Genomic DNA, 14,550 nt, shown 5'->3' with positions numbered 1-14,550 from the left:
CTCCCCCCTCCTTCCTTCTTTCATCTACTCCTTCTCCTTCTCTTTCTCCCTCTCTTTCTGCGGGCTCTGCTGACTGTTTGCTCAGGTGGACAGTGACACCATTTGGAACGAGCTGCACTCGTCCGGTGCTGCACGCATGGCTGTTGGCTGTGTCATCGAGCTGGCTTCCAAAGTGGCCTCAGGAGAGCTGAAGGTGAGGTCTGGGTTGCATTAAGTGTGGGAAACCCAGAGAAGAAGCTGAAACAGAGATGTTGTTGTTTGGGAATTGTGGGGAGTGCGGTGTGGTAATAAAAGGAAAGGGGTGGTGGGAAGAGGGCAGGGAAATGGCCACTAAGGTGCGATAATCACCAGTCTGTAGGTAGGCAGTGGCTGGTCCTGCTCAAAGGGCCTTCCTCTCCTCGGGGGGACTCTGCGGTCAGGGCACACGGGTGTGTTTTTAAGAGTACAGAAATGGCGAGTCACAGCTATGGTCCAGGTTAAAAATACCCAGTACATACATAACTGTCATGCCCTCCTGGGATTCCGTTTTGAAGCGATTTAAAAAATATGATTACTGAGTACTATGTATAAGCTCAGAATACCACCCAGAGAGAAGGGGGGATGGGGGAGAAAGGTAAATACCAGACGGGAAGGATTGGGAGGAAGAAGGAAATTGTTGATTAGAAGGGTAATGATCCAGAGTATGTTTTTCCACGAAAGAACTTCAAAAATGAGCTACGCTTTATTGTTCTTTTCTTTTTATGGTCTCTTCTTTTCTACATCACATGAAAAGAACAATGTCGAAATCCAAAGTTTCCCAGTCTAAACAATTTATAAAAGCCAGAGACCTGATAGACGATGACATTTTATTTGATATTTTAACAGTGCTATTTAAAGGTATGCCATGTGCATCTTGAATATATTTGCCCAGTAAACATCGCTGGTGCTAACATTTTTAGAGCACTGGTTTACACACTTCATAACAACATCTGGGTGGTTATTGATTTGATATTTTTAGCAGTTGTGGGGCTTAAGGGAAATATACTGTGATCAATAACATAGACACTGTGAGTTTTGTTAATCTAAAATAGAGTCTAATTAGGATTATTTTTCTTTATGTCTGATGAATCTTTATTCAGCTACACCTGACTGTTCTACTTGTGATTAAACATGCAGGTTAAGAACGTGTGCTTCATAATGTATTGTCTATCCCAGAAGTCTTTGCTCTAATTCGTTAAGAAGTCAGAATCTACAGAAATATAATTTGGATAAGGTGGACTATATATATAAAATATATATGCATATACAGAGGGTGCCAAAAAATGGATTCATACCAGGGGTGCCAAAAAAGTGCATACAAGTGGACACTGGTCAATGTCGCTCAAGCAGTAGTTCGCCATAATCAGAAGTGTCTGGACGCTGATGGTAACCACTTTGAGCACCTTTTGTAATTGCAGAAATCAAATATGACTTGTATTCATCTTTCGTTATTGGTATATATTGAGTATTGCAATTTTAATACAGTTTTTTCCTTTCTTAAAATATAGAGGGTGCCAAAAGAAGTATACACATTTTAAGAAAGGAAAACTATTAAAATTGTAATAATATATACCGATAACAAAAGATGAATACAAGTCATGTGTATATATATTTTTGGCGTTGCTGACGTATGTCTTATGTGCAGTTGTCATGATTAGCATCAGGACATTAATTACTCATCTTAGGGAATTTACAGGACCATTAATGTGGTGTTTACTACTCAGTCTTTACCTTTGGTAATGAGCTATTGAAAAGAGAAAAGGACTCAGCCTTATGGAGAGGTTTTGGCTGCCTCCCTGTAGCACCTTAGCAATATTTTTTTCTGTTGGAGTATGTCACTTGTAGCACTGGAATGAATTGACTTTTTAAAAAAATAATATTTGAGGGTCTCATTTTCAAGAGAATTCAAATGACAGACAACAGCCAGGCCACAGCTTTGTAGTTTTAAAAAAATTGTGCCGGCATCAACTCACTTCATAACCAAAAAAAAAAAAAAATGACGTTAGCATTAATAATTTCTAATGTTTTTGGTTTTGTGGAAGTTCAATCAGTAATTCAGAAATCTTCTCAAGTAGGATGTCCACATATTACTCCAAATCATTGTTATTAGCCTCACAGGATGTAGAATTGCCAAATGTATGTATGAAGAGTGTTGAACAAAAACCTAATCTGGTGTTTAGGAGGTAGTCATTTAAAATCGTCAATTACAAACAAAGTGTCAACAACATAGAGTATGGACATGCTGATCAGCAGCTGTACCAACATTGGCTATTTATGTTAAGAACAGGAATCATGCAAAAGCTTTTTTCCCCCTTTGTTGAGAAATCAGCAGTATGGTTGGTTAAAAAGGAAGAGAAGAATAGAGAAAAAGAGCCAGCTTAAGAGTCAAGAAGTCGAGTCCAGGCTCTGCCACTTAAGTTCTATGTCACTTGTGGCAAATCACTTAACTTCCCTGGGCCCCAGTTTCTTGTTCTGCATGATCAGCAGGAATGAATTGATCATGTTAAAAGTCAAGCATGGTGCTGACATTCTGAGTTATTTGAAAATGAAAAGTGGACTTGATTCTCAGTTATACACAATATGGCATACCACACAGTAGATATTCCAAAACTAATTTCAACTTACTTTGGTGAGTATTCCAGATTTTGCAGCTGGTTTATCTTTCCTATTGTTAAGCCCAAAGTAACAGTCCAAAACAGGCAAGATCTCAACAAAGACACCCATGCTGACAGGCCAAGAGACTGAACCCTTCAGTTGCTAATAATTTGAAGAGACCCATGGGAATGCCATTTGGGAAAGGTAGCAATTACAAATGATTTGTGGTCACAGTGAAGAACTGAGGTATAGAGCCATGTTTAGGGACCTCTGGCTAACCAAAAATATTACTCAGTGTCTGCCTGTCCCAGACTCCAGTATAACCTGTTGGCCAGGAGCATTAACACTCATAGCTGTGGAGTCACTTCATTCAGATCTAGGAAGAAAATAGAGAAGCTTATTTGAGGACATTGGTAAGTTATTCTCTAATAAGAAATGTAAAATGAGAAAATGTTAGTGTCTCATTTAGCATGTTCTGCATCTACATTCAGTTCTCACGTGTTCTACCCCATTCTACTGGTAAATCAATAACTTAATAAAACAACATTGTCATATTATAATACTGCATCTTGTGATGTTATACTAATTTTGCTTGGAAAATAGAGAATTAAGAGCTTTCTTTCAAATAGGGTGGCTTGGATGGAATGCTAAACGGAGACATGAGACATAGGTCATGGAGGGAGGCCACAGAACTCATAGAGGGTGCGGATCTAGGACATAAGAAATGGGAACAAAAAAGGAAAATACCAAAGACAAATTTGATTACCTAGAATTTTTGCTTGATGCTGAACTTGATCATGACCACTTCCCTAACTTTTGACTTTTCTTCATCTCAGGATACTGATGGACTGAAGGAATTAGAATGAACCAGGCACAGGGAGTGAATCTCATGATGATGCTTAAGTACTTAGGTAGACCCTGTGAGGCAAACTATGACACTAATTGGTGTCTTTCTGGTACAGACTTGACATGCTCATTGGAGCTCAGTGAAAATTATGGGGGTTTTCAAGTTTTCTAGGTTTGTAACAAGGTATTTTTTAAAACCCACACAAGTAGAAATTTCTCTAATATACAGCTGCCCAAATGGGCTATTTCTCAGATTCTATTTCTAAGGAATACAAATATTCTGAAAATGCTGAAATGTTTCATGTACTGGAAACCATAATTGGAAAATAGTTATCTCAAAATGGTTTTATTATTCTACAGTACCTTTTTAAAAGTATGTCTAGAAATAGAAATATCACCAAAAGACAAACATTCTTTGTAAGTTATAAATGGTTCAATAGTTGGTTCAAAAGATGTTGCAAAATACGTTGTACACTTTAAATACATACAAGTTTTATTTGTCAATCATACCTAATAAAGCTGGAAAAAATGATTCAGTACTTATCAAGCTTTACTATAAGGATTAATTTTGATGCCGGTTTTTTTGGCAATGCTATAATATCATCATACAAAACTAAAACTTGCTTTAGCTCTCTGGGAGTTTTTGTCAGAAAACACCTGATTACCTGAACATGGATGAAACTTTTAATGTTTGAGTGGCCATTGTGATGTCATGTTGCTGATAATATCTACTATTCATTGAGTACCTCTTATAAACTGGTAAGTTTATTTGTAATTTACCATTATTCTCACAATGGCCTTTGAAGTAAGTACCACCAATAGGATACAAGCTCAGAGACATCAAGTAACTTTTTAAGATCCTGCACATGGTTTAAGAAATGGCAAAGCTGTACAGGAAACCCAGACATTTTCTTAAAGAGCCTATGAAAAGACTCACTTGCTTATAGGCTCTCACTCTGGGCTCTGATGGAGGGACAGTGATGTGGGGGGCATTGGAGACATACAGGGAGACACTAAGTTGTGTGGCTTCAGAGCAAGGACTGGAGGGACAGCTGCCATTTTCCCTATGTGGGGTCCCTTTCCTGTGCAGCTGGCAGGCAAGTGCCATCTTTTCTGTGTTGAGCCTCCCTGCCATGCCCATGGCCAAATTGGAATCTGAATTGGTCTGGTGAGCCTGGTCACTTCACCATGGTGACTCCCTGAGACCCTGCCACACCTAACTCCTTACCACAAGAGGCTTATCAGTGGCTGAACCTTGTGGGAGCCAGCAGGTAACAGCAGGCCTCGGACTGTCTTGTCTTTTTGTGGAGCTCCCCCAGACCTGGAACTGGTGGCAGCCTTCCTCAGTTCATAGTGTGGCCTCTCCTGTGCACCTCCAGGTCAAGCACAGACAGCAACCAACTGTGGATCGCTTTGTAGCTCCTACCAGGTAGCCCCTGGCCAGTCGTAGGCAGTGGCTGACCTTGGCCTGCACCGGAGCTCTTACCAGGAAACCCAGAAATTATATACCTGGAGATTGGCTTCAGACCACAGCAGAGTACCACCCAATTAGCCCCACAAGTGGCACACCTAAAGGGTGGTCTCAACAGGCACCAGAGCCAGCTGAGGTGAATCCTGCTCCATGGGGTAAGCCCCCTACTCAGCAGCCTATAAGCTGTAGATATGTCCAAACCCCACAGCCAGTCAGCCTGAGGGTCAATTTCATCCGATGACGAGCCAATAGCAATCAAGGCTCAACTCTAACAGGAAGGCACATACAGCCCACACAAGGGATACTCCTAGAACACCCAGTACAGGTAACAAGGGAGACTTGCCACTGGGCCCCACAGGGCACCCACTACTACATAAGACCACCTTGCAAGACTAGGAGACATAGCAGATCCACCTAAAACATGGAAACAAACAGAAAGGCAGCCAGAATGAGGAAACAAAAAAATTCATCCCAAATGAAAGAACAGGAGAAAAATCCAGAAAAAGAACAAAACGAATTGGAGGCAAGCAACCTACTAGGGACAGAGTTCAAAACACTGGTTATAAGGATGCTCAAGAAACTTAGTGAGAACTTCAACAAAGAGATAACAAACATAAAAAGGACATAGAAACCATCAAAAAAGCCAGTCAGAAGTGAAGAATACAATAACTGAAATGAAGAATGCAGTAGAAGGAATCACCAGCAGACTAGATGAAGTAGAGGCTCAAATCAGTGATTTGGAAGACGGGGTAGCAGAAAACACTCAACCAGAACAGCAAAAAGAAAAAAGAATGTTAAAAAAATGAGGACAGTTTAAGGGACCTCTGGGACAACATCAAGCATAACAACATTCACATCATAGGGGTACCAGATGGAGAAGAGAGAGGGAGAGCAAGGGACTGAGAACCTATTTGAAGAAATAGTGATGGAAAACTTCCCTAACCTGGTGAAATAAATAAACGTACAAGCCCAGGAACTGCAGAAAGTCTCAAACCAGATGAATCCAAACAGGCCCACACCAAGACACATTATAATTAAAATAACAAAGGATAAAGATAGAGAATCCTAAAAGCAGCAAGAGAAAGGCAACTAGTTACTTATGAGCGCACTCCCATAAGTCTGTCAGTTAATTTCTCAACAGAAACTTTACAGACCAGAAAGGATTGGCAATAAATACTCAAAGTGATAAAAAAGAGTACTCTAACAAGCAAAGCTATCATTTAAAATTGAAGTAGAGATGAAGAGCTTCCCATAAAGAAAAAGCTAGAGGAGTTCATCACCACCAAACCAGTATTACAAGAAAACTTAGAGGGACTTCTTTAAGACTATATAAATAAATAAATAAATAAATAAATATTTAAAAATAAATAATATGAATAATAAAATGGCAATAACTACATATCTGTCAACAATTACTTTCAATGTGAATGAATTAAATGCTCCAATCAAAACCATAGGTTAGTTGAATGGATAAGAAAACAAAACCTTTATGTATACTGCCTATAAGAGACTCACTTCAGATCACAAGACACAGAGTGAAAGTAAAGGGATGGGGAAAACATATTTCATGAAAATGGAAATGAAAAAAAAAATCTGGGTTAGCAATATTAATACTAGAAAAAATAGACTTTAAAACAAAGACTACACCAAGAGACAAAGAAGGACCCAGTAATCTCACTTCTGGATGTTTATCCAAAGAAACCCAAAACTCAGGCCGGCTGAGTGGTGCGTTGGTTAATAGCTGGCTTGGGACGCCAGAGGGCCCCGGTTCGGATCCACATATGAGGGCTGGTGACACTGCCCTCCACAGCTAAGATGCTGAACAACAGCTCAACCTGGAGCTGGGCTGCTGTGAGTCGCTGGCTACGGTGTAGGCTGCAGCCCCTGTGGCAGTGGGTTGCCATGGGCTACCGTGTGTAGCCAGCAGCCAGCGTGAGTGGCCAGCAGCTGCTGTGAGTGGCTGTCCAGAAGCCGGCGACTGATCTGCCTTGCCCGGGAAGAGTGCAATGATGGTGCCAACTTGGGCCAGTGGGGAAGCGTCCTCCACAACTAGACTGAAGAACAAAAGGACAGCAACTTGTCTGTTCCCCCTTCCCCCAATTCCCCAGCGCTGTTTCCATCCCCCCAATTCCCCAATAAAAATCTTAAAAAAAAAAAAGAAAAGAAACCCAAAACTCTACTTCAAGGGGACATATGCATCTATATGTTCATTGCAACATTATTTAAAATAGCCAAGATGTGGAGGCAGCCTGGGTTTCAATTGATGGATGAAGGGTAAAGAGGAGGTGGTACATGTATACAGTGGAATATTGCTCGGCCACAGAAGGGAATGGGTTCTTGTCATGTGTGGCGGCATGGAGGGTACTGTGCTGAGTGGAGTATGTCAGGCAGGGAAAGATAGATGCAATGTGATTTCGACTCTACATGGAATCTAAGAACAAAAAAACACAAAACAGAAACAAACCCATAGATACAGAAAACATTTTGATGGTTGCCAGATGGGAGAGAGGTTGAGGGGGCGGGTAAAAAAGTGGAAAGGATTAAGAAGTACAAATAGGGTGTTACAAAGTAGTCATGGGGATATAGCACAAGGAATATAGTCAATAATATTGTGATAACTATGTATAGTTTCAGATGGGCACTAGATTTATTGGGATGATAGCTGGGAGGGGAGTTGGGGGACAGGGTGAAAAAGGTGAGGGGATTAAGAAATACAAATCGGCGGTTACAAAATAGTCATGAGGATGTAAAGTAAAGCATAGGGAATATAGTCAATAATATGGTAATAACTATGTGTAGTGCCAAGTGGGTACTAGACTAGTCAGGGTATCACTTCTTAAATTATACAAATGTCTAACCGCTATGCTGTATACCTGAAATTAATATAAAATAATATTGAATGTGAACTTTAATTGAAAAATTTAAAAGGGGGATAAAGGTAAAGGGCAATAAAAGGTCCAAATTTCCAGGTTGAAAACAAGTAAGTCATTGGTAAGTAATATACAGCATAGGGGATATAGTCAATAATATTGTGACAGTGTGGCACGGGGTCAGATGGTGGCTGGAATGAGCACAGCGGTCCCTTCTTTAGGTAGATAAACATTGAACAACTATGGCTTACCCCTGAAACTTACACAATGTTATATGTTAGCTATATTTTTAATAAAAATCTTTTAAAAAATAAATAAGCGTCAAAGCCTGTAGCAGTCCTGTGTTCTCTTTCACCTATTCTAGAAGTAATTTGTAGAGAGGTAGTACAAACATGTAAGAAAAAAAATGTGAAAGCAACCTCTTTCAAATGGTCTAGATTCTTTTTTTTTTTATTCTGTAAAACATTTAATACATACAAAAAGACAAGAGGTTACATTAATAACTTACAAAGCATAATAATAAAATAAACACCAATGAACACTACCTCCCACTAAAGAACTAGTACTTTGCTAGCACTAATTCAAGTTCTGTCAGTACTTATCTCATTCCTATCTTTTTGACCCAGGAGTAATCATTAATCTATTGAATTTTTAAAATTATTTATTTCCCTCTCTTCAATACTTTGAACCGTATATTTTAGACCTTTATAAAACTCAAATCTTATTGAATTATTTGTCAAATTTCTTTCCCCCCCCACTTAAAATCATGTTATAAGGATTTATCCACATGAATTTATATAGCTGTAATCCATGCATTTTCACTGCTATAAAGTATTCCCTTGTACATCATAATTTGTTTATTCATTCTTCTGTTGAACATTTTAGTTGTTTCCAGGTTTTTACTGTTTTGAACAATGCGAACTGTCTTGAATATGCATGCGGTTTCCCTGTGGCTTAACTATGAATAAACTGGCCAGCTCCTAGGCTAGAAACAATAAATTTTGGTAAGTAATGCAAAGTAGAATTCCATAGTCATTTTGCCACAATTGACATCAGCAAAAATGGCAGTTTAAACCTCTGGTAATTCTTTTCTTTACAAAATTAATGACAAAAGTGGCAAAAATTTGTCAGGATTAATTTTTTAACTCTGGAAATTAACCAAAAACTTGGAACAACTCAAGAAGCTTATATTCAAAACAAAACCGACTGAATCTTTGGTAGAAACAGTGAGCTTTGTGGTGTTTCAATTTGCCCTTTTCTCATCTTACCATTTCCAGTTCCACAGTAGCCTTAAGAGCTAGCAACTTGCGTTCTCACTGAACCCCAAGAACTTAGCCATCTCCAGGGGGGCAGCATTGGTTTGGAGCGTCTTCAAAGCCTTATTTGCAGTGAACTGCCATTATTTGGCACTTCAGCACAAGACTCCCACTTGCTAGGCTGTCTTTATTTGACCTGACTTGGAGTTCACCAAGCATGAAAAGCCTTTTTCCCTGAGAAGCATTTGTTGAAAAACATTAAAGGCAACTGATTAGCTTCGTGGCTGCCTGAAGCGGTGAATAACAGTGGGGAAACAGTAAACTAACCAAAAGTTGCAAAGGGAAAACTGCAGAATGAGATTGTGCCTAAGGGCTGTGAAATGCCCCATCAGATTTCTAAGTCTGGAAGGCCACATGTATGATAGGACTGATGTGTTCACACTACGACAGACCGGAGAAGGCCCAAAGCTTGCATCTCACTGAGTTTGAGGCTCTGCTCAAGTGGAAGCGAAGGCCAAGATGGAGTTGTCAGCTGCCTGGCTGAAACTGAAAGTGTGTCCAATACACACACACTCGGGGTCTCTTGAAAAAGGCTACGGACTATTGAGTCCAGACATTTAAGGAAATCTGGGTCCAGTCATTCACTGACCACTAAATTAACCAAGCAAATACTTCGGTGCCATACTCAACGTAGACTACAGACTTTCTAGGGTTAGTTCAGAAAAGCCAATAAACAAACAAAACAACAATACATCCTGGGCAGGGGTGAAAATCTGATTTCTAAAATTGGCTTGTTGTATTATTTAAAATGCCCAGATTTCAATATAAAATTATGAGACATGCAAAAAACACACATGAATCCACATGAAAAAATAAAGAGCACCAGGAAAATTAACTGCATAAATGAATATAAAGGATATTACAATTATATTTTTTGTTTGTAACTCTTTTTTTTTGCTCTCAGATTAAAAGACTATTGCATTAACCAATAACCATAAATCTGTGTTGATGGCACACAGTGCATAAAGATGTAATTTTTAGGGCAATAACTGCACAAAGGAGGGCATTAGGAGTAGAGTTATATAACAGCAAACAAAGTTTTTAGATAATGTTGAAATTTCAACTAGATTGTTGAAAGTTAAGATGTTAATTATAATCCACTGAGCAACCAGTAAGAAAATAACCAAAAAATAAGTTAAAAGAAATGACAAGGAAATTAAAATCGTACACTAGAGAATATCTAGTTAACCTAAAAGAAGGTAGTAATGCAGGCATAGAGGAAAAACAACAATAAAAGATGACATATAGAGAAAAAATACCAGTCATTGTGCCAATTTCAACCCACCCCCGCCCCACCAGTAGCACATAAAAATTCCCAAAGCTCTTCATTCTTGCCTATGTGTCCCATTTTTTAATTTTTTTAAATGTTTGTCGATATTGTGGGTATAAAATGCCCCCTTATAATGAACATCTGTTTCAGATATAGATAAATTAAGTTTGTTGTATCATTCTTAAACCTTTTATTAATATTTAATAATTGTCACAAGTAAAATTTTCCATGTACCATTGTGCTAGCTGTTTTTTTCTCTTTTCTAGTATTTGTCTAGTTCTTTTACCAGCCCTTTACTTGCAGACTTTCTCTTTATTATATATTAAATCTGTGTCTTATAAATAGCTTGTGTCTGTATTTGGTTTCCTGCTTTTACTATAGATTTTAATTGGGGAGTTCGTTTCTATTTATTATGATTGGTAGTATACACAAATATATTTCTATCATCATATTTTTTTCTCTTTGTCCTACTATTTGTGTGTCTTCTTTCCTTCACTCACCACTTGCTTTGTTTTAGTAATTTTTTTCCTCATTCTGTTACCTCTAGTTTTTTTGACAATACACACATTATTTCTATTTTAGTAACTACTTTTTTAAATTTAACCTATTTAATGAATCTTGAACTTAATCACTTTATCCTCTCCACTAACCATACAAGAACTTTAGAAGGTTTTAAAGGCAGTTGTCCTATCCTAATTTATATGCTATTATATTTCAGTATTTTAGCTCTAACTTTAAAAAAATATATATCACTAATGAGACAATAATTATACTATTTTAAACCATCACTGTTTCTTTATACTTGTCCACATACTTATCATTTTGCTTATTCACCATTTATCTTTGAATCTGAAACCTCCGTTCTGGGATTGTTTTCTTCCTTTCAGTACATTTTTTAGAAGTTTCCTTAGTGATGGTTTCTCCGTTTTTGTTTATCTATGATATCTTTTAGCCTTCATTCTTGAAAGATAGTCCTGTTAAGTATACAGTCCAAGTTTGACAGTTTCTCTCAGCACTTTGAGGATCCTCCATGCTTTCCTGGCTTCCAGTCTTGATAAGGAAAATATCTGTTGCCAATATAAATATCATTCCTTATAGATTTTTTTTTCTCTGATTGCTTTTAATGTCTTCTTTTTGGCTTTGGTATTCTCCATTTTGCTTACCATGTGTCTAATAGTGGATTTCACTGATTCAAAATGGTTTAAAATCTATGTTAGCAAAACTTAAATGTAATGCAACCCTGTGATGATACTTTGTGGTAAGTCACATGCATCAGGCTGAAATTAACCTTGCCAATTTCCATGATCAGTTATTAATTTATAAAGCAAATATTTATTAAGCACATACCAGGAAATACTATAAATGCAAACAATACCAAGGTAGAGAAATTAGGTGCACTCATGGAGAAGGGTAGGTAGATAAACATACATATGATACAAGTTCAGGTAAAAATATGTGCTATTGATAAAAATTAACACCTGAGACAATTAGAAGGAAATTTAGGGAGAGTGGTAACTCTGGTAGCGTAGGTTGTCAGGAAGACTTTACAGATAGGGAGAGATTTGAACTGAATGAAGAAAAAAAAGAATCGTAGAGATGTGGAGGGAGAATATTCCATACAAGAGAAAAAGCACATGCACACTCTTTCTTATAGGGTGGAGTAAATAAGTGTTGACATGTTTAAGGAACTGCAAGAAGGCTTGTGTGTCTGGATCTGAGTTATCTTCAAGAGGCTAGTAGTAGTTGATATTAGAGAGCTAGTCAATGGCCAGATAATCGGATGTGTACACACACACACACACACACACACACACACACACACACACACACACACATACACACACAATATATATAGCCTTGTCATTTTCAGTATATTTTGCCACCAGTTTGGCCTTTCTTAAAATGTTATACTATTGTTTAGCCTAAAATGGTACAACAAATAAGGTATGGAATGGAATATTTGTATTGACTCCAATTTTGATCAAGGTCTGAAGCTGAGGACAATGGATGTTAATAATGTGTGATAGGCACCATTTGAAGGAATGTATTAAAAGATAGGCAAATGAGCGTGTAGTTATCTTCCCTAATTCAGTTTATACAACAAAAAACTAGATGATAGTTATGTGCTTGATGGAAGATTCTTTAAAAGGGCTTTATGTATTTTGGCTCTTCTTCTCTCTTCCTGTGCTTCCCCCCACCCTAAGCCAAATGTGTAGGAGGTGGAGAACGTGTCCAAAGAAATCACTTACGTCTGCAAAACGGAGGAGCGGCTTCTCAGCCCTTAGCTTGATGTATGTCGAGTTACAGAAACTTGTAGGATAGTTCTAGGCTGCTGCCAGGGTGGGGCATGAAGGAGTTCACTAGAGGACCTGACATATATGTAAGACAGAAGAGAGCCTGAGCTTGTCACCTGGACAGTGCAAGGTGGAAAGCTGGCGGAAACTGCCGTGTGGGCAGTTTGAAGAGAGAGAGTGGTGAGCGATCGCCCTGAAACTGACTCTGTTGGTGGCATAAGGGTTTTTTCCTTGCCTTGTGAGGCAGTGGATGCTTTCAGTGGAAGCCATTGTGAATCACTTTGAAAGGATCTCACCAAAGAGGTCTACATCTCATTGCAAACAGCATCCCCCCACCCCTCCCCAGTAGAATGAGACTTGAGATAGGTGAAACAGCTGATGAGGTATTGCAAGGTCCACCAACAAGTGCATTGCCCACATCAGTGAGCTTGGCAGACTGGCGGTCACTGATAGTGTCTCTGAGGAACTTGTGAATGCTCCCAATTAAAGAGGGACAATGTTTGAATTCCTGCCATGACCAAGGTCATTTGAAAAACCAAAAGTGATCTCCACATTGCACTGCTAATTCAAAGTCGTTACCCTTTTTATTCTTCCACTCTCCAGAGCTGAAGCATCCATGAAGGTGGTAGAGCAAGAAAGGAAAACGTATCAGCTGTAAATTGTTTAGCTTCCTCCCCAGCACACATCGATACAGATGCCATAGTCCCTGCTGGTCCCTGATTCTGTGGATCAGTAGGTCAGTGAGGGAAATTAGGTATGACACTGATGTGTTTAAATAGACTGAACTGGGCTTCTTAATATCTAACAATGAGACTGTTCCTATAGCTGAAAGTTATCTGAAAAGCTGTGGAATACCTCAGAGAAAGCCTAAAAAAAGGTTAGTGCTGGGAGAAAAATCATGCTATTTCCTTTGTATGCCATTCCTAATACAGCCAATTCATTATACCAGTGTATTAGTTTTCTGTTACTTCTGTAACAAGTTACTACAGATTTAATGGCTTAAGACAGCACAAATATATTATTTTCAGTCCTTGTGGTCAGAGGAACTATACAGGTCTCACTGCGGCCCTGCCGACACCTTGATTTTAGCCCAGTGAGCCCTGTACAGTTACGTTGCTGTATCAGGTGTTGGCAGAATTCATTTCCATGTGGTTGAGGTACTGAGGTCTCCATTTTCTGGCTAGCTATCAGCTGGGGGCTGCTCTTAGCTCGTAGAGGCCTATCTCTGCCTTTTGAACATAGACTCGACATCTCAGAGCCAGCAAGAGGGCATAGAACCCTTCTTGTGCTCTCATTTTTTCTGACCGTTTTCAGTCATTGTGTCTCTCCTTGGCCACAGCTGGGAAACGTTCTCACCTTTTTATGCATATGATTTGAATGGGACCGCCTACACAAAGCTGGGTACCCTTTCTGTCCCAAGGTCTGTGATCTTAATCATGTCTCTAAAGGTTCTTCTTCCTTTCAAGGTAACACTCACAGAGTCTTAGGGTTAGGACATAGACATCTTTTGGGGGACTCCTGCTCACCACAGTTCCTGAAATTCCTTTAATATTCTCACCGTTTATGGCTACAAGCCATTTGGTAATCACTTGAGATTTTTCAAAATTAGATAATGTAATTCTTTAATCAAGATATAATGTACATGAATATAGAGACTTTCAAGGGTATGTCTTTTGACAAATGTCTACACCTGGCTGCCACCACAGTTATAAAATCTTTAAATCACCACAGAAAGTTCCATCACGCTCCTTGGTAATTTCTCTCCAGCACGGGCAAACACTGATCTTATTTTTTTCAGTCACCTACAATAATTTTTCCTATTACAGAACTTTATATATATATATATATATATATATATATATATATATAT

The 14,550-nt window shown here is 38.7% G+C and overlaps 1 protein-coding gene across 1 annotated transcript in view; it reads left to right on the top strand.

Moving 5' to 3' along the window:
* The window catches only part of HDAC9 (histone deacetylase 9), an 820,423-nt gene that overhangs the window by 602,925 nt on the left and 202,948 nt on the right, over nucleotides 1-14,550 (top strand). The window contains exon 18 of the mRNA XM_019650652.1: nucleotides 86-193. Coding sequence (XP_019506197.1) covers nucleotides 86-193 — 108 coding nt within the window. The remainder of the gene's footprint in view (nucleotides 1-85; nucleotides 194-14,550) is intronic.

The sequence above is a fragment of the Hipposideros armiger genome, unplaced genomic scaffold, assembly GCF_001890085.2.
Source record: "Hipposideros armiger isolate ML-2016 unplaced genomic scaffold, ASM189008v1 scaffold_143, whole genome shotgun sequence".
NCBI classification, from domain to species: Eukaryota; Metazoa; Chordata; class Mammalia; order Chiroptera; family Hipposideridae; genus Hipposideros; species Hipposideros armiger.
Note: the sequence above shows the minus strand (reverse complement) of the source record. Positions and strands in the feature narration are given on the sequence as shown.